The 27206-nt window shown below is 38.5% G+C and overlaps 1 protein-coding gene across 1 annotated transcript; it reads left to right on the top strand.

Moving 5' to 3' along the window:
- The first annotated feature begins 8431 nt into the window (after positions 1-8431).
- LOC134539964 (T-cell acute lymphocytic leukemia protein 1-like) lies at positions 8432-26947 on the top strand. Its single transcript, XM_063382357.1, has 5 exons — positions 8432-8825; positions 17844-18252; positions 20950-21148; positions 21732-21990; positions 24745-26947. Exons 1-5 carry the CDS (start codon positions 8823-8825, stop codon positions 24958-24960), a joined length of 1086 nt encoding a protein of 361 aa, XP_063238427.1. The 5' UTR covers positions 8432-8822; the 3' UTR covers positions 24961-26947.
- The last annotated feature ends 259 nt before the right edge of the window (positions 26948-27206 follow it).

The raw sequence follows: 27206 nt of genomic DNA, 5'->3' as shown, positions 1-27206 counted from the left end.
TCTTGAATTGCATAAATTAGATAATTTTGTGTGAATAAATGGATCCACCTTTAAATATTTTTTTTTCTTTTTCTATGATACAATAACAATATTAAGGCGTGTTGAACCTGCATTAAAAGGTTGTGGTTGAATTCAAGCTCTCTCTAATTATTAATTACAAGAAAGTTTAGCATTTTTAATTTTTAAAAAAATATCAGTTTAACTTATAAAGCACGTGCCCTATTTTCCTGTTTATTGGCGGTAATTGAGAACTGTTTATGTTGCCAATCATATTGTTAAGGCATTACAGTGCTCAGGTAATTTCTGCTTTGATAATAAAATAATGCGATTGCTTGGAAAAAAAAGACACTAGTGATAAACGCAAAAATACAAAAATATATGTTTTGCAGTTATAATTGCTAATTAAAAATTTTAAATAACCCAAATCATACGTAGAATATGTTGAAAAACTGTGTTCACAAACTGCTCGTCATATGTCGCGGGATAATCATTTGTTAGTTAATATAGCTATTTTCTAAAAGTACCTACAGATATCAGTAGTGTCTGTCTCGCAAAGTTTGTTTGCACAATTGTATGCATGGTCTGCTATGTACTAGCTTTTTTTTTTTATTGTTGAGCTCACTCTTAGCCATGCAGGGAGAATGTCTCATGCATCGTCCTGGGATTGGCCAGCTGAAACAGCGATTGAAGCATTGGTTGACTGCCCTGCCTAGAATCTGGATTAAAACTATGCTAGGTTGGACCCAGGTAGAGCCTGCATAGACACAGGGAAAACCAAAGTTCACAAGGGAAACTTCATATTATTTGACTGTTTAATAATTGTAACCAGATGGGTAGTATTTCAATAAAATATGTCCGTCCAAAGATGGGGTTTGGGTTTTTTTTTTTTTAATGTTTCGCTTTTATTGGAGCCGTTTCACTATGTGGTTCAAAATTTATGTCTGCAAATCAACTGATTCTATAATAGACGTAGCTGCTGCGGCAGGGAATTCTAGCGGCGGTTGCGGAAACTACGCATGAATCGCGTTCCAGAAATGTATTTTAAAAAACACGATTTGGCGTACATTAGATTAAATTTTGGAATTTTAACACATTTCTGGGTCTCCAAGCATAAGCTTAGTTCGTCCTCGCAAAAATTTGAAAAAAGCGCACTAATCAGTTTAGAAATCAATAATTCAGTGCTTTGTTTTTTAGGTAGCTACATACTCACCTATTCTTAGGTATGTTGACTAGCGGCCGTGGGTGGTTCGTGTATCCATCCACCACCACGGACATATGGCTAAAAAAAAAAAAATCCAGGACTGGATTTTTTTATGTCGTACTCCTCACTGAAAATTTAGAAGGAGTACATTGTACCCATGTACTACCGATACTTCCCTTACCCCTTCACCGTTTCCCATGCCATTGAACAGGTGAAACCTACTATTCATTGACCCCGAGTCAGATGCAATAATAATTTGCGTTTGCATCCTCGGTTTTTTTTTCTTACTTGCCGTCGTAAAAGTAAAAGGTGGGTTAGTTTATAATTTAAATTATCACAAAAATTCTTTCCTAACACACTCCCGATCCAGTAATATAAATTAGAACTGGTTGTAACTATGTACTCCAAATCAGTCTCGTTTTGACTGAAAATCTGTTGTGTTTGCCTCTGTGCGTTGAATATCGCTGCATCGTTTCATCGGTGAATTTCACTAATTCACCAGTGAGTTCCCGTTCTTTAATCTCAGGTTTACTGTGACGTCCGATGGTTTACCAGCAAGATACCACCTGCTGGAAGAGTTTTTTTTTAAGTCACTGATTTTTTTTCTTTAGTGTTTCAAATGGCAGATTCCGGTTTATTGCGTGCTAATAGGGAAAAAAACATGATTCTTGAATATTTACTATTAAAAAAAATCCTTGATAGATTTAGTTGAACCAAAATTTGATAAGAATAAAAAGGAGTGAAAACGAGAAGTGGATACCTGTATATACCAGGGTTTTTTTTGTAGGTATACATATATTGTTCTCATCAAGCAAAGGCGCAAATCTATAGTATTCGCAAGGGAGACCTGAGGATATTTTTTGGTGTTTGGGGGGGATGGGGGATTGTACGTGGGTTTCAACAGACAAATACGGTGATTGTATGTTGTACACTGCCCATATTTTGGCCTTTATGCATGCAATAAGCAGAAAACGTTTTAAAATATACAGAAAGTTTTCCATAAAACGTAGTTTTGACGTTTACGCGTATCAACCCCGTCTCAGAGTCATGATTATTTTGCAAGAGCAAGAGGGCACCCCTCAGTAAGGGGATTATTAATTCCAGGGGGGCCCGGGAACCCCTCTCCTCCCCAATCGACGCCCATGCCATCAAGTATTCATTTAAACTAAAACTGCTAAAACACTAATTAAGGCCCCTGACACGCAGCCACACTGTCAAATTTTCGTCGCCAACTAAATTTTTTGGCAACGACGTTTTAAGGGATGATTTTATCCTTCAGCTGCTTTCAATATCCTATGAAATAAAGATGTACATAAACTCAAACACGTTATAATTCCTACCACGCTATCAGAGCTTATTATTGGACCGAGATTGCTCCAAATTTTACAATTTTAATCATGTTTTTAAAATTAAAATAATGCAACGCAGTGCCGGATGCATTATTATTATACCGTGATGTGATTTTTATTTAATTTCTTACCTTTTAAAACAGTTATAAATTTAATTTCCATTGATAATACATTTCAAATGATACACTTGCATAAATGCTGTGATTCATGCAACTACGTAGTAATACCGGAATCACAATAGCGCAATGGATGTGACGCGAAAACACGTTATATAGTAAACTTGAGGTTTTCACCTACCCGACAAAACAAAAAAATAACTAGATAAATTATAAAAAAAAAATTCTGGCAATTACTTAAACACATATTAAGGAAATATTATTAGGGTTAAAATTTAAATGTTGGTTCTGAAAAAATTAAAAATCTGTGCGTGTGAATGAATTTCAAAGATTCTACAAATAAATTTAGTAAGGGAATATTTTTAAAATATACGAATAATAAAAATATATTTCTAAAGCACCAGTCTAAAAATCTTTCTAAAAAAAAAATATTATTTGCATGTCAGTGAAATCGCGCTCTCGATGAAATGGGAGGAGGTAAATATTTACAATCAGTCGCGAAGACGCCAGATATTAGTCGAACGCGATCGTACAAGTGAAGCATTCCACTCTCACTGTGATTCGCGATGTAGACTACACTGATTTCCTCAATTAATTGGTAGAGACCTGCAAAATTCGCGGATTCATTCGGTGATATGCTAGAATTCAAACACATATAATTACTCTTAGATAATTTTGCTATTGGCTTACTGTTCATCTGGACGAATCTCAACCAGTTATAAACCCTCAACCAAAGAAGGATCGAATCACAGACAAACCAGCTGAGACGACTTACAAGTCGGCAGCCAATTAACTTGCGTTATTTGCCCGAGTGTACAGGGGTATGTGTGCAGTCTATCCTGAAGGCCATCGAAACCGCGAATTTTGCAGGTCTCTAGTAATTGTGTTACATCAGTTACACGTGGGAGTGTCAACTATCAGTACCCACCCCCGAGACGTGGGGTGGTCAATGGAATGAACTGTTTGTTTGCTGGCTGGGCTAGACGATCCATACACAGGACTGAGCGCGGTCGTGTACGCAAACACGCCTATCTCGCCGTGCAAGCTTATTCAACGTTTCCGGCCAAACTTAAAAACCTTATCAGCACACGCTTATCGACACCTTCGTGCGCTGTGATGACGATTGTCTTTAGCTTGCCTTAAAGTGAAGGTGATTAGGTCATTTATACATGTTAGCTAATTTGCCATTTTCTTACTCTCGTAGACCGCAAAAATTAATTGGTGAATTTTTTTTCACAGTGACTTTTTTTCTTCTTTTTTTTTTTAGATATTAATTTTTGTACAAAAGTAGTCTGTTATATATCAGATATTTACTTATGTTAGTTAATTTGCCATTTTCTTACTCTCGTAGACTACAAAAATTAAATGGTGAATTTTTTTTTTCACAATGGCTTTTATTCTTCTTTTTTAAATATTTATTTTTGTACAAAAGTAGTCTGTTATATAACAGAAAAGCAAAGGAATGTTGAAATTTACATTAATATTTAGAGAAAGTAATGAGTTTACTGCACGCGTACTTGGTGTGTAGGGTCGAGGGCATATGCCTAATTTATTTCAGTGGTATTTTATTGACGAATGAGGGAAAATCGTGGTGAATATATAGTAGGTTCTTGTTATTGGATAATTAAATATGTATATACAAATCGACAAAATACTTCCCTTAAGACTTTAAATGATTGGTGATTCGAATTTATGGCATTGGCCGTTTTCCTTGCAACATTCGTTCGCTTTTATCTTATATAATATGAATGTTCTTTTTTTATGCCATAAGGCTTACGCCGAGCCTGAGTTCAAAAACGCTGCTATGTTCTTGAGACTTCGCTGACTGCGCTTGCTCTAGAGGTGGATTAGAGCAGTTCGGACGTTCACAGTTTATCGCCTGTATAAATTTTGGCTGTAAACTTTTTTTCTATAAATAAATATCCCAGCTAGAAAATTTAATCTGATAAAAGTACATTTTTTTACACATATGTACAAACACACTTAAGTTTATATCTTTTGCTACGTTTTTTACGACCACCAGTGTACGTGAATGTATTTATTGAAGCTTTGGTTATAAACCTTTTAAAAAAAATTAGAAAATTTTTCTGGGAAAAAAAGTATTAAACATTTTCTCTGCTCTAAAACATACATTTAAAAATAAAAATTCTGAAACATAATTCATCTAACCTTAGCGTGTTCAATGCTTTACATAGAGAGACACCACTCTGACACCCTTTCTAACTGAATATGTTAGTTCTGGTGAAATATAAAATTAATTTGATTTTTTCGAGTCTTAATTACTGAAGGGTTCAATCAAATATAACCTACAAAACTTTTTTTTTCTTTTCAAATGGCATGTTTATCCGCCTGAAAGTACGCGAGCAGCAAGTACACTGATTCGTTTGCTCGCATGCATGCATACTTGACTTCCAGGTGGGACGACACTCCTGACAGTGTTTTCCGACCCGAAGGCCGGCTTATCCTCTACCTCCCCTCCCAAGTATGCGCCCTTATAGGGTAGTTTGGGAGTCAGCCTACAGTAACGTATTTAACATTCCAGAGCCGTATATAAAGCCAGTACTGTATGGGGATTGCTCCCCATAGGGTCGTTACCACAACGCCGAAATACCATAAAGCCGAATGTCATAATTGACCACAACGCCGACAGCTAGAAAACTGCTGTGTACCACAACGCCGAAATAACAACTGAATGAATTTTGTGTGTGTTTCTTAAATGTACCTTAACGCCGAAATACCACAATCAAACCTAACCTTACCTTACCTAACCTAACCTAGCGTAATATAACCTAAACTAACCTAACCTAGCCTATCCTAGCCTATCCTAGCCTAGCCTAACCTAACCTAGTCTAACCTAACCTAGTCTAACCTAACCTAGTCTAACCTAACCTTTGTGACAGTACTGCAATGACATTTTTCGGCGTTAGTGTATTTCGGCGTTGTGGTCATGCGACGTTGTGGTACACAGCAGTTTTCTAGTTGTTGGCGTTGTGGTCAATTTGGTATTTCGGCGTTGTGATCAATTTGGCATTTCGGCGTTATGGTATTTCAGCGTTGTGGTGCGTCCCCCTCCCAATACAGTTGATCAGGAAGGTGTTAGAGCTTCAGCTATGATAAGTGGCTAGGGCTACCCATCACAGCATAGTCACCACCACGGCCCTCTGTCTCACTCGGCTAACCAGACAGTTGGCTGTGTCTTAGCCCTTTGACCTTATCAGCACTGCTGGCGCCTACCCCGATTTTCCACATCACACTTGGACCCCTTGAAACACCCAGTGAACCCGTGGTCCGGTGGAGGCCTATCCAAACCTCTGCCAGCTGTCCAGGCTAGTACCGGAGCTGTGTCGTCACTCACCACGTCGACTCGTCAAAGGGCTGACACTCGTGACAACCCTCAGACAGGGCCAGAGCGAAGGACGGCTCACCGACTTGGACTGTGCGGCTCCAAGACTTGGAACGGGAAGCCTGAGGTTTCACGCCAGACCATTCCGTGGCCGGAAACCTTTTCAAAATATTGAGAATGGTCGATTATGTAAGATTAGCTACATTAAAAATACTTTCAAACATTGTGGATAGTTGGTTATGTTAGTATATCTACAGCAAAAAAATCTATAAAATATTTCTTAAAGTTGCTTAGGAATCACCAATCTAAGATGTATAGCTATCCTGACATAACTAACCGTCCACAATATTTTTGATTATTTTTATCGTCTCTAACCTAAAGTAACACGATTTCACAGTATTTTTAATGTAACCTATGACAGGGTGGCCACCAACCTTAAATTTGAGGAAAAGCGGGAAATATGCACGAATTTTAGTCTTCGGAAAAACCTGGAAATATGCTTGAATTCCTTGTTGCCAGGAATTTCACATATCGCTCTCGCAGATAATAAGTCTGCTATTTTTTACAGGTTATGTCAAACCCTAGACTTTTGATATTAAAATTCATTTAAAATTTTAAAAAAATCCAGTAATAGATTTATAGTTTCCTAATTGGTGGCAGTTCTGCTTTAAAGTGGTTTAGTCAACTTTGATTAATTTTTGCTACCAGTGGCATATTGAAAGTTGGCGACTGATCACCGGAGTTCCCCGCTCGCTCGTGCAACATACGGGAATTTATGCTTTTGTGTTGTCCCCAGTACCTCCAATAGTTAGGGTTATTTACATCACGTTCCCTGAATGCCTTTCCAGTATTATCTGCGCACATTAATAAGCATAACTAAAAACAAAACAAAATAAATCATTGGGTATTCGGATTATCTTTTCCAAGGTTTCAAAAAAAATACGTGTGAAAGAAACCTCGATTAAAATATAAAATTAAGCACCAATTTTCGTAAGAAATACTCAGTATTATTCGGAAAACGTATTTCATATATGCAAAAAATTGGTTGTCTGTAAAGTCGGTTTACGGACGATAGTTTAAAGACGCCATAACAAAACATTGATGAAATGATTGCATACTTGTATGAATAAAATTGAATCATTTTTATTTTAATAATAAAAGAATAAATACTTGAAATTATATTAGTAATCGGATTTTTAAAATGCAAGAATAATTAACCTTTATTGCAGAAATTGTTGTTTAATAAGCAATGAAAACCACATTAACTTTTCACTTCACTTTATAAACAGTCGACGAAACAGTTCACTTGTAGATGACTTGTAATTAATTTTACAAACTGGCGTTTAGCTATAAAGTTTAAATATAATTATAAACAAGTTTTCATATAAAGAAATTGTAATCAAATATCTAACATAACCTATTATTACCTCGGACGCATAGGCCAATCGAGTGGAAGAGAGATAGATGCGGCGCAAGCGTACAATGAGCGTAACGGGACACAGCGTAACGGAACAATGTGCGTAACGGGATACTTTTCCGTGCGTGCAGCTGGCGTTCATAGATTTATTAGACGTTGTCACGTCAAAAAAATAACCATAGCAATGTGATGTACAAAGTTACAATATCTTTCTTGTAGTATTGAAAACCATTTCTTGGCAACTGGTTTTCAAAGGAACATTTTGTAAAAGTACAGAAATTTCTTTTTTCTGTGTAGATCTCAGGGATGTCGGAGTGCTTGTATCGAACCGACAACCCTGGCCACATGTTCGCGACACGTAATGGCTCACTGCCAAAGGAAAATTTCGATATATTTTTTTTAATTCATGAATCGTTTAGTGGCATACAATTTAAAAAAAAATTTTTTTTGTCGGTATTCAATAGGTTGAGAATCGATTATTTCGCAGATCCATTGGAAATTGAAGTGGGTGTATATCTGCTTCTCGATGATGATTGGACTACAGGTGCTTTTGACACTGACCCTGAGAGCCAATCACGAACAAGGAGGAGACCTCGTCATCGACCAATGAGCACTCTGAAAAGGCTTCATTCATCATTTATAGCCTGCAGACAAGGTGAGTCCAGCCCGGAGTGAAATAAGTCAGCGAAACAATATTTTCTGTGTCAATAAAGGACTCGGGGAGTTACATGGAATGTATGCGTGAGTATTTTTTTTTTTTAAATGAGGATGCCCCAAAGCCTGCCTGATAACAGCCGTTATTTCTTCACGTCCCATCGACAATATCGCGTAGCTCCAGCGCGCAGCTATCCGAAGGCGAGGCCTTTGTGTGTAGGAAACAACAACCAGCAGGAAGCCATCATAGGTTCCTCTTGATGCTGATAGCATTTGCGGCATTCTGCACGGCGCTATTAATAGCGCGAATAATTTTCTCCGTAAGAGCTGCACGAAACTCAGTATTGGGTTGGGTGCGGGGCGAAAATAAAATAAAAAATTAAAAAAAAAAGAAAAAAGATGAAAGCTGTTGGCCCGGGTTTTGTCTACGCCCCCCACGAGGCCTGCGATTGGCCGAAAGGGACTTCTCCCTCTTTCTGATAGTCGCGTGGGCGGTGCGCTTTCGGGCGTCAGGCGCGCTGGGGCACACACGACCCCTCCCCTCTCAACACCCCCCCCACTCCGACAGCCTCCACAGCTACCCCTCTCCCCCCTCTTCCACCCACCCCTGGACCACGGAGGCTGTACGTCAGCGCCCCTGACCAGAGCAGAAGGTCTCCGGAGCCCGTCATCCCCTCTGCACTGGAGAAGACAGTCGTCAATGGACCAGCAGCTCTAGAGACGGCCTACGAGGACAGACGACATGGTGAGGAGTAATTTTATTAATATATATATATCTGTGCTTGTTGCGTAAAGGGGGTTAAGTCAAAAATTGTTAAAGACGAGTTATTTAGAGACCGGGAAAAATTCGCGTGTTCAATGACCTGTAGGATGAACTCCATAGTTCTACATACACTCGGTCGAATGTCACCCGCTCATTGGCTGCTGTGTTTTGAGACGTTACAACGTAAAAAGCCTGTGATTCGATGAAGCTATGGTTGGGTGTTTCTCATTGGCCAAAAGTCATCCAGGTGGGTTGTGAACCAATAGCAGAGGCAGCACTGAGGTATAACTATTTGTATTTTAGCCTATCGCGAAATGAATTCGCGAATTTTTTCCGGTCTCTAGTTATTGTCACAGGCAATTTTGCGAAATTGATAAGGGAGATTAGAGACATAATTTAAAAAACAATAAATGAGTTTCCAAAGTTCTAAAGCAGTTAATAAAGCTAAAAAAAACTGACATCAGAAACCTGACAATTTTTCAATCGCGATTTTCTCAAAACTATGATTTTGGACTTAACCCCTTTTTACGCGACAAGCATAGATATAATTTTTTTAAATATTTACTTTGATGCTACAAGAAGGTGACCCGGACCGCGTTATTTTGTGACAAGTGACTCTTCTTACATACCTAGTTTCAATTTTCAGCCCGCGTTCGGATTGGCAGAATATATTGTATGGACACGAGAATAGATTAATCTTACGCGAAAATAATTATGTATTTCTTAAATTCGTTGTTTTCCGTAGCTATACGTTCCGTTAACACGAAAATTACAAAATATACAGAATCACGAATTAGCCATAATGGTTTTAAAACCAAAACAAAAAAAATCTGTTATGGTGTTTGTGGTTTACGAGATGGCGTTGTGAAAGGAAAAGCTTGAATTTGTGACGCAGGTGATGCCATTTATACAAATAGTTTTCAATGTATGGCTTCGATCTTGATTTGGAATTGATTGCATGACAACCTATGACTCGGTAGGAAACTGATTGTGAAAGCGTAATGAGAGTTATTGTTTAAGGGAGTGCCTCCCATTTCAGGTTATGATTTTATATTTGTATTAATCACTGATTAACTTTTAGACTTTTTCAATTGTTCAACTTTCACGAAATTAAAAATATATACAGCGCATACTTTTTGCATAATTAGCTGCCAAAGTTACATTTTTAACGTTTTTGGGTTGTACAAATAAGGAGAATTTAATTTATTGCAGAACTGAACATTTTTAGGTTTAACTGAAATGCCACTGACTACTTCATGATGTGGTTTGCATTTCTACCACAAAACTTATTTCATGTTTCTTGGCTGTCAAAAACGTAACAAATTTGAGAATTTTGAAATGCCAGGTAAAATTAATCAAATTTTCTGAAATAAATTCAAACCATTTCTTGAAGTAGCCAGTGGCATTGCAGTTAAACCTAAAAAGTTTCAGTACTGCAATAAATTAAATTCTCCTTTTTTTACAACCCAAAAACATTAAAAATGTAATTTTGGCAGCTAATTATGCAAAAAGTATGCGCTGCATATATTTTTCATTTCGTGAAAGTTAAACAATTGAAAAAGTCTACAAGTTTATCTGTAATTACTGTAAATAGAAAATCTTGACCTGAAATGGGAGGCACCTCCGGAAGTAATACCTATTGTAAAATATTTTGTTTCGATATTTTCGTGTTTTAGATATTGATTTTAAATACAGTTTTAATGACAGTAAGGTGAAAGGTTTGTAATTGATTTATCAAACTAACAAGATATCAAAACATTTTTATTTCTTATTTTGGAAACTTGAAGGGTATATTATATTTCAACGCTAGCATGACATATTGGTACGTAATCAGTTACACAAAATTCTTAATCAACTGTTGGAAAGTGGCTTTTGTCATAAATATCTTTACTTTGAGGACATTATTTAAAAAAATCGTTATCCCAAAAATTATGGAAAACTGTGTTTCTCAGGGTGTTGGGAAACCAAATTTATGTTAATTTATTAATTATATACTAAAAAAAAGAGTTCCACAACAAGGGCTACATATCTATTCAAAATTTTATACTTCAATATTTTAGGCTACCCATTCATTCTACAATTGAAAAAAAAAATCTCTAAAGATCTTAAAAATATTAAGTAATCACTTACTGAATCGACAGAACATTACATATAAACTATAAATAAAGTATCATTGTTGATTCTATTTAAGTCGCAGAAATAAATACCAAATTACAGAAGAAAAATAATTTAGGAAACTATAACCATATTTTCAGGTTCCCAAAACGATGAATTCTGAGTAGAGTGTATTTGTCTAGACGGTTTATGCTATATTTCTGTGCTTGTTTCGATGATATATAAATTAAATAGATGATTTTTTAAGTAAAATAAAATAAAAAGAAAAATAAAAAAAATAAAATTACTTAGTTAATTTTTTTTTTGCTAGTAAGAGCTAAACTTAGTGAAGGATACTTAATTGTAAAAGCTTAAACGTACCTAATAATAAGTCAATATTAAATATAACCAAAAAAAAATTAATATGTAAAACAAGGGTAAAAGTTTCGGTATTATGATAACCCAATACATCAAAAATGCAGATTTTTTTTATCGCTAATCGATAACATTCAAACGCTGATTTTCGTCTGTGATGGTGCCTCTGGTCCAAGACGGCACAAACTCCATTAGTGCATATTCTCCAGGCTGTTTTTATTATGATATAAACATATTAATCAAAAACATTGAAAAATCCAGAAGTACCTTGTGATTTATGCCAGTGTTAGAATGTAGTGAAAATGTTTGCATTGGGCTTGTTTTTATTCGAAAATAATGCTGGTTTTGGTCAGTGAATATTTTGGTTGCCTTCCTTCAGCCCAGCTCCTGACAAACATTTCAAACGTGAAACCCGGCCAGGATTCACTTTGCATATTAATAGTTTCATAAATAATTTTAAGTCGAACGAAATTAACAAACTATCAGCAATTCTAAACAAGGCACCGCCTAAAATTGATAAAACACTAAAGGGCTGCAAAAAAAAAAAAAAGGAGTGGATATAGGACGTAAATATTTAAAAGAGTTCTCAAAACAATTATATATTTCAGCTAAATAAAGAAGTACTACAAATGCTGTTAACAATAGGCCATGTCCTGACTTGGTTTCTTCCCGGGCGTACGTCTTAAAAGCTTCTTAGCAACCATTTGCGTACAAGACCCGCAAGTTAAAAACGAGGTGCGAAAATATTAACATAGCTAGCGCCAAGACAGTTACCAAATTAACTAGGAAAACAATTGATTAATGCACCACAAAAATCGAGGATACCTCAAAAGGGATACCGTGACACGCATGTCTTAAACGCAAATGAGGAAATTTAACTATAATTATTTACTACTTTACAAAACTATACAAACAAAATAAATGGGCACTTAGAAATGGTTAAGTTCTTTAAATTTCCGTAGCTAGATAATTAAAAAGAGTATATTATAGACCTATATAAGAAATTAATTTATGGAACTTACTATACACAGCATTACATTAATAAAATACCACGGTTTGACTCCAGCATACTGCTACGGTAATTTTCACATCAAAGTTTAATAAGACATTCCGTATTTTTTGTTCACGTAAAACGTTTACGTAAAATTTCGTAATAGGCCCTACATTTGTGTAGTTACGTAAAACCCCAGGTGACCTTCAGTTTGAGAGTTCATGCACAAACTCTGATAAGGCCAGTTAAATGGGGCTGCACACAATACTGTAAAACTACCGAGTTCATTTTCCAGCCGAAAACAATATGGTCTTAGCGTGCTAGGACTCGGCTATTGAAATTCCAAAATAATAATAATAATAAAAGAAGGTACAGCTACTGAAACGTGAAATGAAAGTATTAAACAAGTCATTAGAAAATAGCTGTCACTGAACTTGTTCACTGCCTTCAGTGCAGACGATATGACGTACATGCCGGGAGTAAGGAAGTTTGGATCAGAATGTTTTTTACTTCCAGGACCGATGAGTCGGCCGTCCTTGCATCGTTACCACTGCAAAGTCACGAACTGTGTCCGACGGACACTGATCGCTGATTGGCCCACGTGACCCTCGCATAATCCGACCAAAGATTTATGAACAAAATACCGTCAGTTTTGAATCGCTAATAACTACAAGACTAATAATGAGTCAACAATGGTTCAGCCCACAACGAACAGATCATGTATGAACGTGTTAAGGCCAGTGGCGTTGATCACGCAAATAAAACAATAATGTTCAGGTTAATTTTTAAGTCAAGTTTTATAATAATTTATGTTATGTATTTGCCACGTGTTAATTTAATGGTTTTAGTTTAAAGTATTATTTTGTATTTAATTTTGCATGGGCAGCATTTATATATACATAATTGGGCATGCCTAAAGAAGAGTGAGAAAGTGAAAGACTGGCGCACGACAGTAGCGCGCTACGGCGGACAAGCCGCGGACAGGTGGTGGGAAGTCACTCTTGGCTCGGTCGGTCGCGAATCAAGAGCTCGTGTAAAAAAAAAGTCATGCAAAATATCGACGAATAGACGTGTGTAAGTCCGGGTGTACTGTCCTTTTAAAACCGGGTGTTTAACGTAAGGATGGTGCTTACTATTATCTTTGAAAGATTTGTGCAATGAGAGTGCTTGACTTGATGTAGGGTTTTGGACATACGCCATTGCTATGCTCATGTATGTCTGTAGAAGAAAACTACAAAAAACACAAACGTCAAAAACACAAATTAAGCAAAAAATTGCTGTTGTCGGGATATAAACACCACACAATACTCTACAACAGGAATATGGTAAACAAACAAAGAAAAAACAAAGAAAAATGGACTAACAAAACGAAAAATAAAACCACAAATTATGACCGCACAAAAATACCGAACCCAAAAAATTCAGCACAACAGTTGAAACGAGACAAAAACACAGCAAAACGAAAAGACGAAACAAACACAATAGTTTTCCAAAAACAGAAGAGAACGAAATAAAAACTCACAAATGATGACAGCACAAAAAAATATTGAACCCAAAAATATTCAGCACAACAGTCAAAACGAGACAAAAACACGACAAAACGAAAAGACGAAACAAACACAACAGTTTTCTAAAACAGAAACAAGCGACGTTTCGGGAACTGCCAGGTGCCACACCTGTGTTTTCGTACCATGTGTGTCTCTGCCTGAGGACGGGAGCAGATAGAAGTTCCCGAAACGTCGCTTGTTTCTGTTTTAGAAAACTGTTGTGTTTGTTTCGTCTTTTCGTTTTGTCGTGTTTTTGTCTCGTTTTGACTGTTGTGCTGAATTTTTTTGGGTTCAATATTTTTTTGTGCTGTCATCATTTGTGAGTTTATTTTTCGTTCTCTTCTGTTTTTGAAAAACTATTGTCTTTATTTCGTCTTTTCGTTTTGCTGTGTTTTTGTCTCGTTTTAACTGTTGTGCTGAATTTTTTGGGTTCGGTATTTTTGTGCTGTCATCATTTGTGGTTTTTTTTTCGTTTTTTTATTCCATTTTTTTTTTTGTTTTTCTTTGTTTGTTGACCATATTCCTGTTGTGGAGTATTGTGTGGTGTTTATATCCCGACAACAGCAATTTTTTGCTTAATTTGTGTTTTTGACATTTGTGTTCTTTGTAGTTTTCTACTATAGACATACATGAGCATAGCAATGGCGTATGTCCAAAAGCCTGCATCAAGTCATAGTGCTTACTGAAAAGTGTCGCCATGAAAATTTTAAAAGACGTAATTAATTTTTCCACAAATTGTACCGCGCGGCAATTGCAGGTGGTGTGCAATTTTTCACTGAATTTGTCAGCGGGCTGCAGTTCGTAAAGTGTATTTATTTATTACAGTTGTGACATGCACACCAACACCTCACAAAGAGTGTACTAGGGTGTGCACGGGACCATAAAGAGGGTATTAGGGTGTGCACGGGACTATTAAGTGGGTACTAGGGTGTGCACGGGACCATAAAGAGGGTACTAGGGTGTGCACGGGACCATAAAGAGGGTACTAGGGTGTGCACGGGACCATAAAGATGGTACTAGGGTGTGCACGGTAGGTCGGTAGCATCAAGTTCCCGATACACAGAAAGCCAGGTGTTTTTACTGCTACGAGGAACGTCTGTGTAGTGGCCAGACAACTGGGGGCTTGGAACCTGCAGTAGTAAAATTACGTTGTCGCAATTTTACGCCCTTACGCATCACCGGCGCGCCGGTCAGTGATTTGCCATGTAAGTAACCAGATGGCAGAACTTTAGTGACTGCGATTTCAAGAAATAATAATATAACGTGGTGCACGTTTTTTTAACGATCGCCGGTCTGTCAGTACATTCGGAAACGTGAAGTCCGAGCCGCAAACTTTCGTAGAACAAACTGTGGTTGTTATTTGAAAGTTACAATTTTTCAGTTGCGTTTGAATTTGTTTGTGTTTAGGCTGACCTCACGAGACTTGATTTTTAATTGGAACTTTTTAAAGGAATAGTAAGAAAAAGACGTCATATATATCTATTGTGAATACATATATATATATATATATTTATAACAACTTTAAATAAAAATGTATACATATATTTAGTAAATGTAAAAAAAAAGAGTTTTTTTTTTTTAACATTTATATGTAATTTTAAATGTTATGTCTATTTATACCGGCAAGTTGAGAACTTGAATATCCATGTTCAGCGGTATTTTCTGTTGTATGCCAAAGCGAACAAAACGTAAAAGCACTAATAAATTATACTATAACATTTTTTTTTGTGTCAGTTCAGCTATCACTATTGCTAGGTCCTTCTTGAATTTGCTGCTGCTGTTGTTTAAGGCTTACTATCTTGAAATAGAGGTGGCAGTCCAGATATGTGCGGAGTTGAGTGGAAATTAGTTTTTAATGAATTTCTTTTACAATGTTGGAGCCTCCGCGGATAAATAAGAATGTTCCTGGTAAGACGTGGGGACTTGTCACTGTCTATTGTCACAACGGGGGACAGTGACAGTGTTTGTCACGCAGCATTTGTTCTGACTGTGAAGACATCGTACCAGTGTTATGAATTATGTTATGAATCGTTATGAATTAGCTTTCTGTAATGTTGTAAAATGGTGTAGCTTGGAAACGCGTTTGGCTGGACATTGATTCAGGTGTCATTGTGAATAGCTTGCGAACCCACAGTGAGTACATAAAAATATTCGCAGGAATATAAATGAAAATTGTTATTAAATTTAAAATTACAAAATAACTAAACACATCGTCTCATATGACTCGTAAATATGCTCGGAATCAAGTCAAAAGTAATCCAAAAAACCTAAAAAGTCCAGTGCCGAACGAATGCGATAAACTGTTGATTTATCTATTTTGTAACCATTATACTTACTCTTGTGTAACCGTTGTATTTAAGAGATAGATAATTAAAATACATATTAATGAGAAACACTTGTTATGATTTAATCCCAACGTTTTTACGAAAAATCTACGGCACAGACCCGAACTCCATCTTACTCTGGAATTTTTTTTTTAATAATGAATAGTTCACAGAAAACTGCTGATACGTTTCGCGCAGAAACCAGTGAACTTGAGCCCACAAAGCAGGGAAGATAAAAAGTCGCAACTCAATGCCATAACTACAAACTCCTCATTTTTTTTTTGGAAATCAGCGAAGTGTGCGGTATTTATCGGCATCCTGACAACGTAAAAGACGTTAATTTATCGAAAGAAAATGTTGGCTAGATTAATTTTTTTTTTGGTCGTCCGTCGCTGGGAATATTCGACATACGTGTTTCAGATTATCTTACTTTCCAATAAGGAACCACCGAAACACTATCTTCATCTTTTGTTTCATAACTTCAGTTTCAATTGCAAAAAAAAAAAATACACACGAGCACATGCCTACACTTGTACACGTGCTACTAAGATAATTCCACACTGTCAAAAAAAATTTCAAATTATAATAGTTTGCAAATGTACTCAATGCACCACTCCGTTAATACACCATTCCAGTAATTCTGAACAAGTATGCCTGTAAAATTACTTTCTTTATATTTAGGTCATTATCTTTAAGTAATTTTCTATTTTTTGACGTGATAACATCTTATAAATCGATGAACGCCGGCTGCACGCACGAAAAATCATGACTCATTGTCACGTTCCGCCTGAGCCGAGCGTGCAAGAACCGGCCAACCACCGTGCGAGAAAATCTTCTATAATATCAAACAGGTTAACGCAGTTTTTTTTTTAACTAATTGTTCGTGATTATATTTAAACAAATTATTTAAAATTAAATGTTTGCAAAAACTGTAAATAATAATTTGAAAATTAAAAAAGTATGCAATTTTTCATCAATGTTTTGTTATGACGTTATCACGTAAAATTATCGTCCGTAAACCGACTTTACAGAAAACGCCCTTATTGTTTCCTTTATACTTAACGCCAGGGACGTCAGAACAAGGGGGGGGGGGGGCAGCAGGGACGAGTCGCCCCCGTGCTGTTATGCATGGGGGGGGGGGGGGGGGCGAGAGAAGCATTTCGCCCCCCTCCTTTTATGTTTGGTCCTAGTAGTATTTTTCTCGACCAGTAGTTACAAACGTTGCATTGGTGATCACATTGATTAGAAAATCAAGTTTATGATTGTCAATATAGCTACTGTAAAATGATAGCAAATTCCTAGATGGTATTTTATTTAAATTGTACTACATCTACTGTCAGAGTTAGTATTTAATACACACTACGTCATCAAATTCTTGGAATGGTACCTATATTTAATATTTTGGTTCGGAAACTCATTAAATAGCACAATTTTGCATCTATAAAATTCCAAATTTTTTCCGGGGGGAGGGCCCCCCGGACCCCCCGCTCTAGGACTGAGGTAAGTGTGATACATCTTTACGCCCCCCCCCCCCCCCCCCCACTCAACTCATGAAAACGTTCCGACGTTCCTGCTTAAAGCTTAATTGTCGATGTTGTTGTTTCTCAACCGTGAAAAAGCATTCTTAGCGGCCGTGTTCAGTTGCCCGCCCCTGCTCGCTCTGTCGCAGCCGCTCATCACCTTCTCGCCGTCCATGTTCGAGATGGAGTGGTCGGGCGACGGCGGCGCAACCACCGACTCCAGCAGCGCCGCCTCGTCGCCGCCGAGGCGCGGGACCTCGGGGGCGGCGGGTGGGGGGCAGCGCCGCCCCCGACGACCCCGCAGCAGCCGCCGGAGCCGCCGCCGTCGGGACCGCGACTCGCTGTCCGAGGAGCTGGACAACGACCTCGCGTCGGACGACTTCTCGCTGCCCGACACGGACGACGAAGAGGAAGAAGAGGAGGATGAAGAGGATGATGAAGAGGACGATGAAGAGGTGGACGACGAGAGGCCGAGGGCCGGGGCAGACGACGCTTCGTTCTCCGCCGGCGGCGGCTCGTCCACCTCCGGGTCTTCGCCGGCGACCGCCGACCTCTCAGGTGGGCTGTCCCCAAGGGTCACTTGTTGTCGACGTGTCAGGAGCGGGGACAAAACACCCCCCGCAGCGAGAGAAACGGCGAAATAAATATATTTTTTTCGAGACAGTACACTGGTCCGGCCGCCAGGGCCGGTGCAAGGTAAATTGGTGCCCTAAGTGAAAAACCTTAATGCCCCCCACCCCCACCCCCCCCCCCCCCGGGCCGGACACCCCAAAAAAAATTTTCCTTGCCTCAAAATACATCACGTTAGCCTAATATTTTGTCAACAATCAAAAAATGTAAGCAGGCTTGTGTTTTTTTTTTTTACTTTTTTTACTTATTACAAATCATAAAAAGGTCACCGTGGACTTTAAATAATTACTTATGTCAATATAAACATTCCAAACTGTTACAAAAATCCATTTTCATCTAGTTTCAATAATCTTTAAACATATTATATGAGCTGTTATGTGTCGTGCTGCGCCGCCCCCAGCTACTTGGCGCCCTGGGCGGTTGCCTAGTTCGCCTGTATGGACGCGCCGGCCCTGGCTGCCGCACAGAGAAAAAGGGTTTGTTTGAATTAAACAAATGTTTTTGTAGCATTAAAGCTGTTGTCGGCCCAACAGAATGGTTTGCTAAGTGTAGCAAATCAATTTTTGTTACTCACCAAATTTTGTTAGGACGGAAAAGAAAAAAAAAATTTCACAGCAAATATCTAAACGAAATTTGGTGAGTGACAAAACTGATTCGTGAGACCTAACAAACTGCAGATTTTTGGGGTCAACAAAGCTTTACTGCTACAAAAATATTGGTTTAAATTCAATAATAGAACAAGGATGGCGATACAGAAGTGCAACTTTTGCAGTGGAAACCGACATCATGTTTTTGCGCTACATGTGACGCTATCTTTTGGGTGAGCCTATAACTACTACCAAAAAAAAAATCTCGGTTTAGAGGTTCAAATCCAAAGTTATTGCTTTATAATGTTGACGAATAATTGATTAGTAAAAGATTAAATCTATTTTGTAATAAAACAAAGCATGTTCTACATAAATGAGTTTGAGATGCAAAATTTATGTTATGCCACGCTACCAAATATGTGGCTACCAAAATAAGTTGAATTAATTCTCATTCGTTTTGTTTGCCTGATAATAGCTATGTTAGTAAAACGAGGAATTTTGTTGAAGTAAGCTCCGTTTGATCGTTAAAAACAATAAACGCGTGAGAAAACGTTCTTTTTTATTAACAGTTTTAGTTTACAACAGACCTACTTTACGTTTCCACATAACCGCCATTCGATTCCAAGAACTTTTCGTGACGCTGCGCCAGTTTCTTTAACCCCGCTGCACAGAAACTTCGTCAAACATCAGCTCAGAACAGGTGCATCGGGGTGACTGGAAAGGGCGTCTTTGCAGTCGCAGTGCGATGGTAGCTTCAGTTGCCCGTGATTGGATAGGGCCATACTTGGCTGTGTGTCTGATGGTAGACCACACGTGGTGAGCCCTTGAAAACACTAGAATTATTAATTTTCTAGTATACGGATATTTGTACATTTGTACATTCACATAAAAATAACTGTATCACTACAAAATAGTGTTTGCAGTAATACTGGGCTCGGAATCTTACCCGGGCATTTAACCTCTGTGTTGTTCCAGTACGTCCAATAGTTAAATTATTATTTGTAAACTGTTCCCTGAGTAGCTTTCCAGTATTAACTGCGCACATTAAAAAGCACAAACAAATAAAATAAAGTTAAGTTAAATATTTGAATATCTTTCCTATGTTTTTTATTTTTAATTGTGATTGAAGGAAACATATATACCTATATATAAAAAATATGCTCTAATTTTCGTAAGAAATACTCACTATTATCTCTAAAAACGTATTACATACGTGCAAAAATATAGTTACAATACAGTATATTTCTTGCAGTATTACAAACTATTTCTTGACAGATGGTTTCCAAAGGAATCTTTTGTAAAAAAAAAAAATACAGAAAAAATTTTTCTGTGTAGGTACCAGGTACGTGCGTGTAACAAAGTTTTAGCAGCAAGTTGCTGATTACATTTCTGAAGCAGCTCACACATACTGGGAACTTCCCGTTCCTCCTGACTACTGGTACGAAATCTCCTGTGTTGACTCTTCTCTATGGTTCATTCCTAGGGGCAGGCATTTTTCGCGAATAAATTTGAACGCCTGTCATACTGCAACAAGGTATACCCGCGTCAGATTTTTTTTTTTCTTTTTTTGATTGGCGGCCTTCTGCGAGAGAAGTCGTTGCCTTGTTTGACCGAGCCACTCAGGACGCGTTCGCTTCCGCGCTGAATTACTGTGATTGGTGTCGTAACAATCGAGGTGTGCCTGAAAGAAACTCACCCAATCACGAAACACAGACGATGCTACAGCGTTTTAACTTGTAACTACATAGTCTCGGAATCTTTTCGCGAAATATGCACGGTCCTATTCATTCCCCAATGCGGGAATCGTTCAAAGAACGGAGGAAGCATCGATGTTCTCCCTTTATGTAGGGTTGCGAAATTAGCTTTGTTTAGCCGTTAAGGAAACATACTCAAACTTAAAAATTGAATTAGCCATATGAGTTAACGGGTTTTTACAAATATTTTGTTTAACCTTTGGTGTGTTTGAAGTAGTCCTGTCAGGACCCGAAGGGAACATGCGGGGTGAGTGCGGGCGTGTCTGCGCCCCTCCTCTGTGCAGGGTTCCCCCCGCACCACCCTCACCACCAGCACCACCAGCCCTCGCCGCGCGTCATCGTGCGCAAGATCTTCACCAACAGCCGGGAGCGCTGGCGGCAGCAGAACGTGTCCGGGGCGTTCGCCGAGCTGCGGCGCCTGGTGCCCACGCACCCGCCCGACAAGAAGCTGTCCAAGAACGAGATCCTGCGCATGGCCATCAGGCGAGAGCAACCCCGCCCCTCAACCAGGTGGTCTCGGGCAGAAGGCACTAGGTCGCAAGTCATTTCACTTACTTTCCGGAGGAACTACTCTCGGTTTAGTGCCTTTCAGTGCTTTTATATCTAGCGCCTTTGGGTCTAGTGCCTTTCAGTCTAGTGCATTTGGGTCCAGTGCCTTCGGGTCTAGTGCCTTTCAGTCTAGTGCATTTGGGTCCAGTGCCTTTGGGCCACAGTGCCTTTGGGCCCCAGTGCCTTTGGGTCTAGTGCATTTGAATCTAGTGCCTTTGGGTCTAGTACCTTTGGGTCTAGTGCCTTTGGGTCTAGTGCATTTGGGTCTAGTGCCTTTGTGTCCAGTGCCTTTGGGTCTAGTGCATTTGGGTCTAGTGCCTTTGCGTCTAGTGCATTTGGGTCTAGTGCTTTTGGGTCTAGTGCATTTGGGACTAGTGACTTTGGGTCTAGTGCCTTTCGCTCTAGTGCGTTTGGGTCCAGTGCCTTTGGGTCTAGTGGGATATCAAAAGTGGTTTGTTCTTGAAGCTCTGCGCACCGTGTGGGCGGGGACCTTAAAAGAGTGGTGTGCCCCCCGCAGGTACATCAGGCTGCTGACGAACGTGCTCGAGTGGCAGAAGAAGCACCAGAACCACGTGATCAACAACAACAACAACAACAACACCAACAACAACCACAACAACAACCACCTCGCCGCCGCCAAGGTGCAGGTGAAGAGGGAGACAGTCCTCGAGCTGACGATCCCCAGGCCGATAGCGGCGCGCTGTCGCCACCCGCTGAGGTACCACAATCACCACCATCAGCACCATCAGCACCATCAGCACCATCTCCCCCAGCAGGTAGAGATAGTTGCAAATCATATATACTTTTTTTAAGTATCGAGTCGTTTACTTTCCACGCTTTTAATCGTTACGATCACTCAATTTGTTTTTTTTTGTCGTGACAACGTCCAATGAATCGATGAACGCCGGCTGCACGCACGAAAAATTGTCCCGTTACGCACATTGTCCCGTTACGCTGTGTTCCTTTTACGCTCATTGTACGCTTGCGCCGCATCTATCTCTCTTCCACTTGATTGGAACTACCATCGATTTTACTTTTTCGAGGCACGTTAAACTTGAAACACTCCCATTCGTTTCCTAATTTTACTTTTCCTATCATCGTCCTATCCTTAACAGAATAACACAGATTGTAAGAAGTTAAATAGCAAACATGTATAGAAGTTATAGTTAAAATAATCTCTTCGGTAAAGTAATAAACAAATTTGAATTAATGAGTGCAAATAAAAAGTAAATTTATCAATTAAATTGTAGATTTCATTTCACTCCTTCTTTGTATCCATACAAAATAGTGATAATTAAAAAAAATATTCAATTTTATTTATAAAAGTATGCAATCAATTGATCAATGTTTTGTTATGACGTTGTCACGTTAAATTATCGTCTGTAAACCGACTTTACAGACAACCAAATTTTTTTTTGACACGTATCAAATCGAATAATCCGAGATATAATAATTTATATATATATTTTTAGTAAAATGAGTTAGTTTTATCGAAAATCTGGCTATATGGGTTAGTACCAACAGAGTTCTTTTACCTTCTTTTATTCATTTTTTTTTAAATAATGTTTGTGCGAGCAAGTGAGCCAGTGAGTGTGCGAAAACGTTTACGATAATTATTCATTTGCATGTATTCGTTTCATTCAACTATCTCGTTTTTTTTGTTTGTTTGCTTGATTTAACGTAGTTCTTTAGAACTATTTGTTGGATTTACAATTTAAAGAAAAATCTGAAACTTTTAATGTTTTTATTATTTAATGTTGAAAAATTCAACGCTAAGTATCTAAGGATAAGTATCGTTACCTTTATGTATCAGCACTTTTTATTCGATACGTTCATGAATGCGATATATTTTTTTCGACGCAACTTATGAATACAGTATCGATACTTTTGAGTACGAAAGTTTTACTTTCGAAACTACTCATGCGTCAAGTATCGATACTTTTTATTGAATACTTTTATGAGTGATATAATTTTACTTTCGAAATAACTCATGTCAACATTATCACTTTGAATTCGATACATTAATGAGTACGATTATATTACTTTCGAAACTACTCGTAAGTACGGTATGGATAATTTTCATTGGATAATTTTATGAATACGATAATTTCTTCTTTCGAATCTACTACTGAATACAGTATCGATACACTCATTCGATACTTTTTACGAATACCTACGATACTTTTTTCTTTAAAACCTACACGTGGGTACGTAATAGATACTTAAATTCAATATTTTTTATGAGTACCTGTGATACCTTTTTCTTTTAAAACTACTAATGAGTAAAGTACTTTTTATTCTATACTTTTATGAGTACTTACGATAATTTTTTTTATTTCAAACCTTCACGTGAGTTCAGTATCGATACTTTTTTTTTCATTAAACCTATACTTGGGTACATTATCGATACTTTTCTGAGTACCTGAGATAACGTTTTCTTTCAAACATACAGTACACATGGGTTCAGTGTCGATACTTTATGAGTACCCACGATACTTATTTTCTTTCAAGCATACACATGGGTTCAATACCGATACTTTTATGAGTACCTACTTACGGTACTTTTTTTTCAAACCTACACATGGGTTCAGTATTTTACGTGTACCTACGATACTTTTATTATTTCAAACATACACATGGGTTCAGTATTGATACTTTTTTCCTTCTTTCAAACCTATAGTTGGGTTCAGTATCGATACTTTTTTTCTTTCAAACCTACACTTGGGTTCAGTTTCGATACTTTCATGAGTACCTACGATACTTTTTTTATTTCAAACATACACATGGGTTCAGTATTGATACTTTTTTCCTTCTTTCAAACCTATAGTTGGGTTCAGTATCGATACTTTTTTTCTTTCAAACCTACACTTGGGTTCAGTTTCGATACTTTCATGAGTACCTACGATACTTTTTTTATTTCAAACATACACATGGGTTCAGTTTTGATACTTTTTTTTTCCTTCTTTCAAACCTATAGTTGGGTTCAGTATCGATACTATTTTTTCTTTCAAACCTACACTTTGGTTCAGTATCGATACTTTTACGAGTACCTACGATACTTTTATTATTTCAAACATACACATGGGTTCAGTTTTGATACTTTTTTTTCCTTCTTTCAAACCTATAGTTGGGTTCAGTATCGATACTTTTTTCTTTCAAACATACACATGGGTTAGTATAGATAATTTACTGAGTACCTACGATAGGTTTTTTTATTTCAAACCTTCACGTGGGTTCAGTATCGATACTTTACAGAGTACCTCGAAACTTTTTTTATTTCAAACCTTCACGTGGGTCAGTATCGATACTTTTTTTTCCATTCAAACCTATACTTGTGTTCATTATATTCTATACCTACTTTTTACGAGTACGATTCGATACTTTTTTTTTTTAACCTACACATGGGTTCAGTATCGATACTTTTCTGAGTACCTACGATATATTTTTTTTCTTTCAAACATACGCGTGGGTTCAGTGTCGACACGCTTGTCTCCGGGAGCCGCGTGGAACAGCTCGCGCCCTGCCGGCAGGTACTGGCGCCGCCCAAGCCTCCACAGCCGCCGCCGCTCGTCGGCGACCGCAGCAGCAGCGGCGGCGGCGGCGGCGGCGGCGGCGGCGGCGGGCTGCTGATGGTGGCGGTGCCTCGCCGGCCCCGCGCCGCCCCCGCCCCGCCGCGGCCCGTGGTCAAGCTGGAGCGCGACGAAGAGGAGTTGCCCCACGACCCCAAGGGCAGGCGGCCTCGCTAGCCGCGGGACTGCGCCCTTCGCTGACCATCCCGACATTCGTCGAGCACGTCCGATCACCAGCAGCATTCCGTGCAAGTTTTCGGTACGCGTCTTTGACGAAGAATTTTTTTTTTTGACAGTGAAAATTTGCTAAAACTGGTTTTTTCACGGAAATTTTTTTTTTTTTTTTTTCAGCAGGGACTTACTACTAGCTCGCTGCAGGAAAGGTTTTGATGGAGATTAAAAAACTTACGATAAACTAGCTTCTACTGCGCAGCTTAGGTTCCCCCCCCCCCCCTTCCTTCTTTGCGACAGAGAGGGGAGTGACGGAAATTCTCTGTCGCAAAGAAGGGAGGGGGGAACCTAAGCTGCGCGGTAGAAGCTAGTTTTCTTCAGTTTTTAATATCCATCAAAACCTTTCCTACATCGAGCTAGTAGTAACTATACTAGTATCCAAATGCCCCCAACTTTTTTTTTTCCTTCTTTCAAAAAAAAAACCAAACCTTTCTCGACAACACCACCATTCTACGTATTAGTTTGTTTTTTTTACAATTCATGTAAATACGTTGTTTGTGTATATGCTTGTTTTATAATAATTACTAAATTTTAAAATGTTGCACCTTTATTATGTAAATTCCGTAATTATAGATCTCGCAGAAGAGTGATGTGTCAAAAAGCGGCAGATGGAATATTTCGGGGGAAATTTATATCCTAATTCAATCCCCGCACAAATTATTTCCAGTTTTCGCTCCTGAATTTTTTTATCACACGAGAATTTTGTCTTTTGATCGTCTGGCTGTAGTGTTTAGGCAAAAGATGATTCGTTGCGAAGCGGAACAAATGAAGGGGATGATGTGCTGATCTGGGGAAGCCTTCTTTTCACAGACGAGAGAGCCAAAACCCGAAGTTCCCCGAAGTTTATGTTTTTTTCCGCATCTTTAATGTAGCTATCCTAACCAAATCAACCGTCCACAATGTTTTAAAGTATTTATAATATAGTTAACCTAACCTAATCGATCAATAGTATCCTTGTACCAACACCGCCATATTTATTTACAATGAACAAAAAAAACTGAAGATGTACGATCGGGCGTTTGGTTCTTTCGTCTGTGAAAAGGATTCCCGCTTATCTGATGTTACTCTAATGGTTATCAGCCTTCACAGCAGATGTTCGAACAGGCCACTTTCTGGCGGCGATGCGCTCCACCGCACCCGTGTGAACTGCGCTCGCGCGCTCAGCGGCGACTGCAGCAATTTTGCCAGCGAGCGCGCTTCACACGGGTGCGCGGAGCTTCAGAAGGGGACCACGCGTTTTGAAAAACTGCTCGAGTTATCCGAGTGTTTTTTTTTTTTTTTTTTTTTACGGCATTTAAGAACACGGTGAGGGCGTTTCTTCGTTTTTAAACTGAATTGTTTGAAGAGTGAAAAATGTTTAAAAAGTCTGTTTTCAGAATAAATCTTAGACATGAAACGTCCGGTAAAGATTCATCCAAGAACACAAGGGCCTTGCATTGCACCCTTATCTTCATTTCTCCGCCATTTAATGCTATGGTTACCACTTAAATTTCATAGTTACCCCATCATGCACGACAAGAAGACTGCACGTCAGTTAATTTCAGAGGCAACACCGCTGTAGAAACACCAGCGAGCGTCACACTAATATTATCTTTGAAAGATTTGTGCAATGGGAGTGCATGACTTGATGTAAGCTTTTGGACATACGCCATTGCTTAGCACATGTATGTCTGTAGAAGAAAACTACAAAAAAAAAACACAAATGTCAAAAAACACAAATTAAGCAAAAAATTGCTGTTGTCAGTTGTTTTTTTGCTTAATTTGTTTTTTTTTGACATTTGTGTTTTGTTTTTTTGTAGTTTTCTTCTACAGACATACATGTGCTAAGCAATGGCGTATGTCCAAAAGCTTACATCAATGTCACACTTATAATCCCGCCTCACGAACCCAAATATACCCCTTACTTGGTGGGGGGGGGGGAATTCCCCCTCACTCCATAGCTACGTCTGTCTGTCGCTATGTTGTGCAAATTTGTTGTTTGTTGGTATTTACTGTTGTTGTTGGAACTGTCTCGACATTGCCGGGCCACTGTATTCGTCTGTGCTATGATGTTCTATTTCCTTCAAAGGAATTCTCTGTGCTGTTTTTACACGTAACATTATACACTGGCTGATTCTGGCTTGTTTTTATGTGATTTGTGTATACATTTTTCTTTGTACTTTCTTCGGGATTCCTCTATGATATACAGTGCA

This window comes from Bacillus rossius, chromosome 16 (assembly GCF_032445375.1).
Source record: "Bacillus rossius redtenbacheri isolate Brsri chromosome 16, Brsri_v3, whole genome shotgun sequence".
Classification (NCBI taxonomy): Eukaryota; Metazoa; Arthropoda; class Insecta; order Phasmatodea; family Bacillidae; genus Bacillus; species Bacillus rossius.
This window is presented reverse-complemented; position numbering and strand designations above follow the sequence as displayed.

What these genes read in the sequence shown, in the direction of transcription:
- LOC134539964 (XM_063382357.1), top strand. An exon ending in GGCGACCGCCGACCTCTCAG is followed by an intron (nt 18,253 to 20,949) that starts GTGGGCTGTCCC and finishes TCCTCTGTGCAG; the next exon opens with GGTTCCCCCCGCACCACCCT. An exon ending in AGCACCATCTCCCCCAGCAG is followed by an intron (nt 21,991 to 24,744) that starts GTAGAGATAGTT and finishes CCCTGCCGGCAG; the next exon opens with GTACTGGCGCCGCCCAAGCC.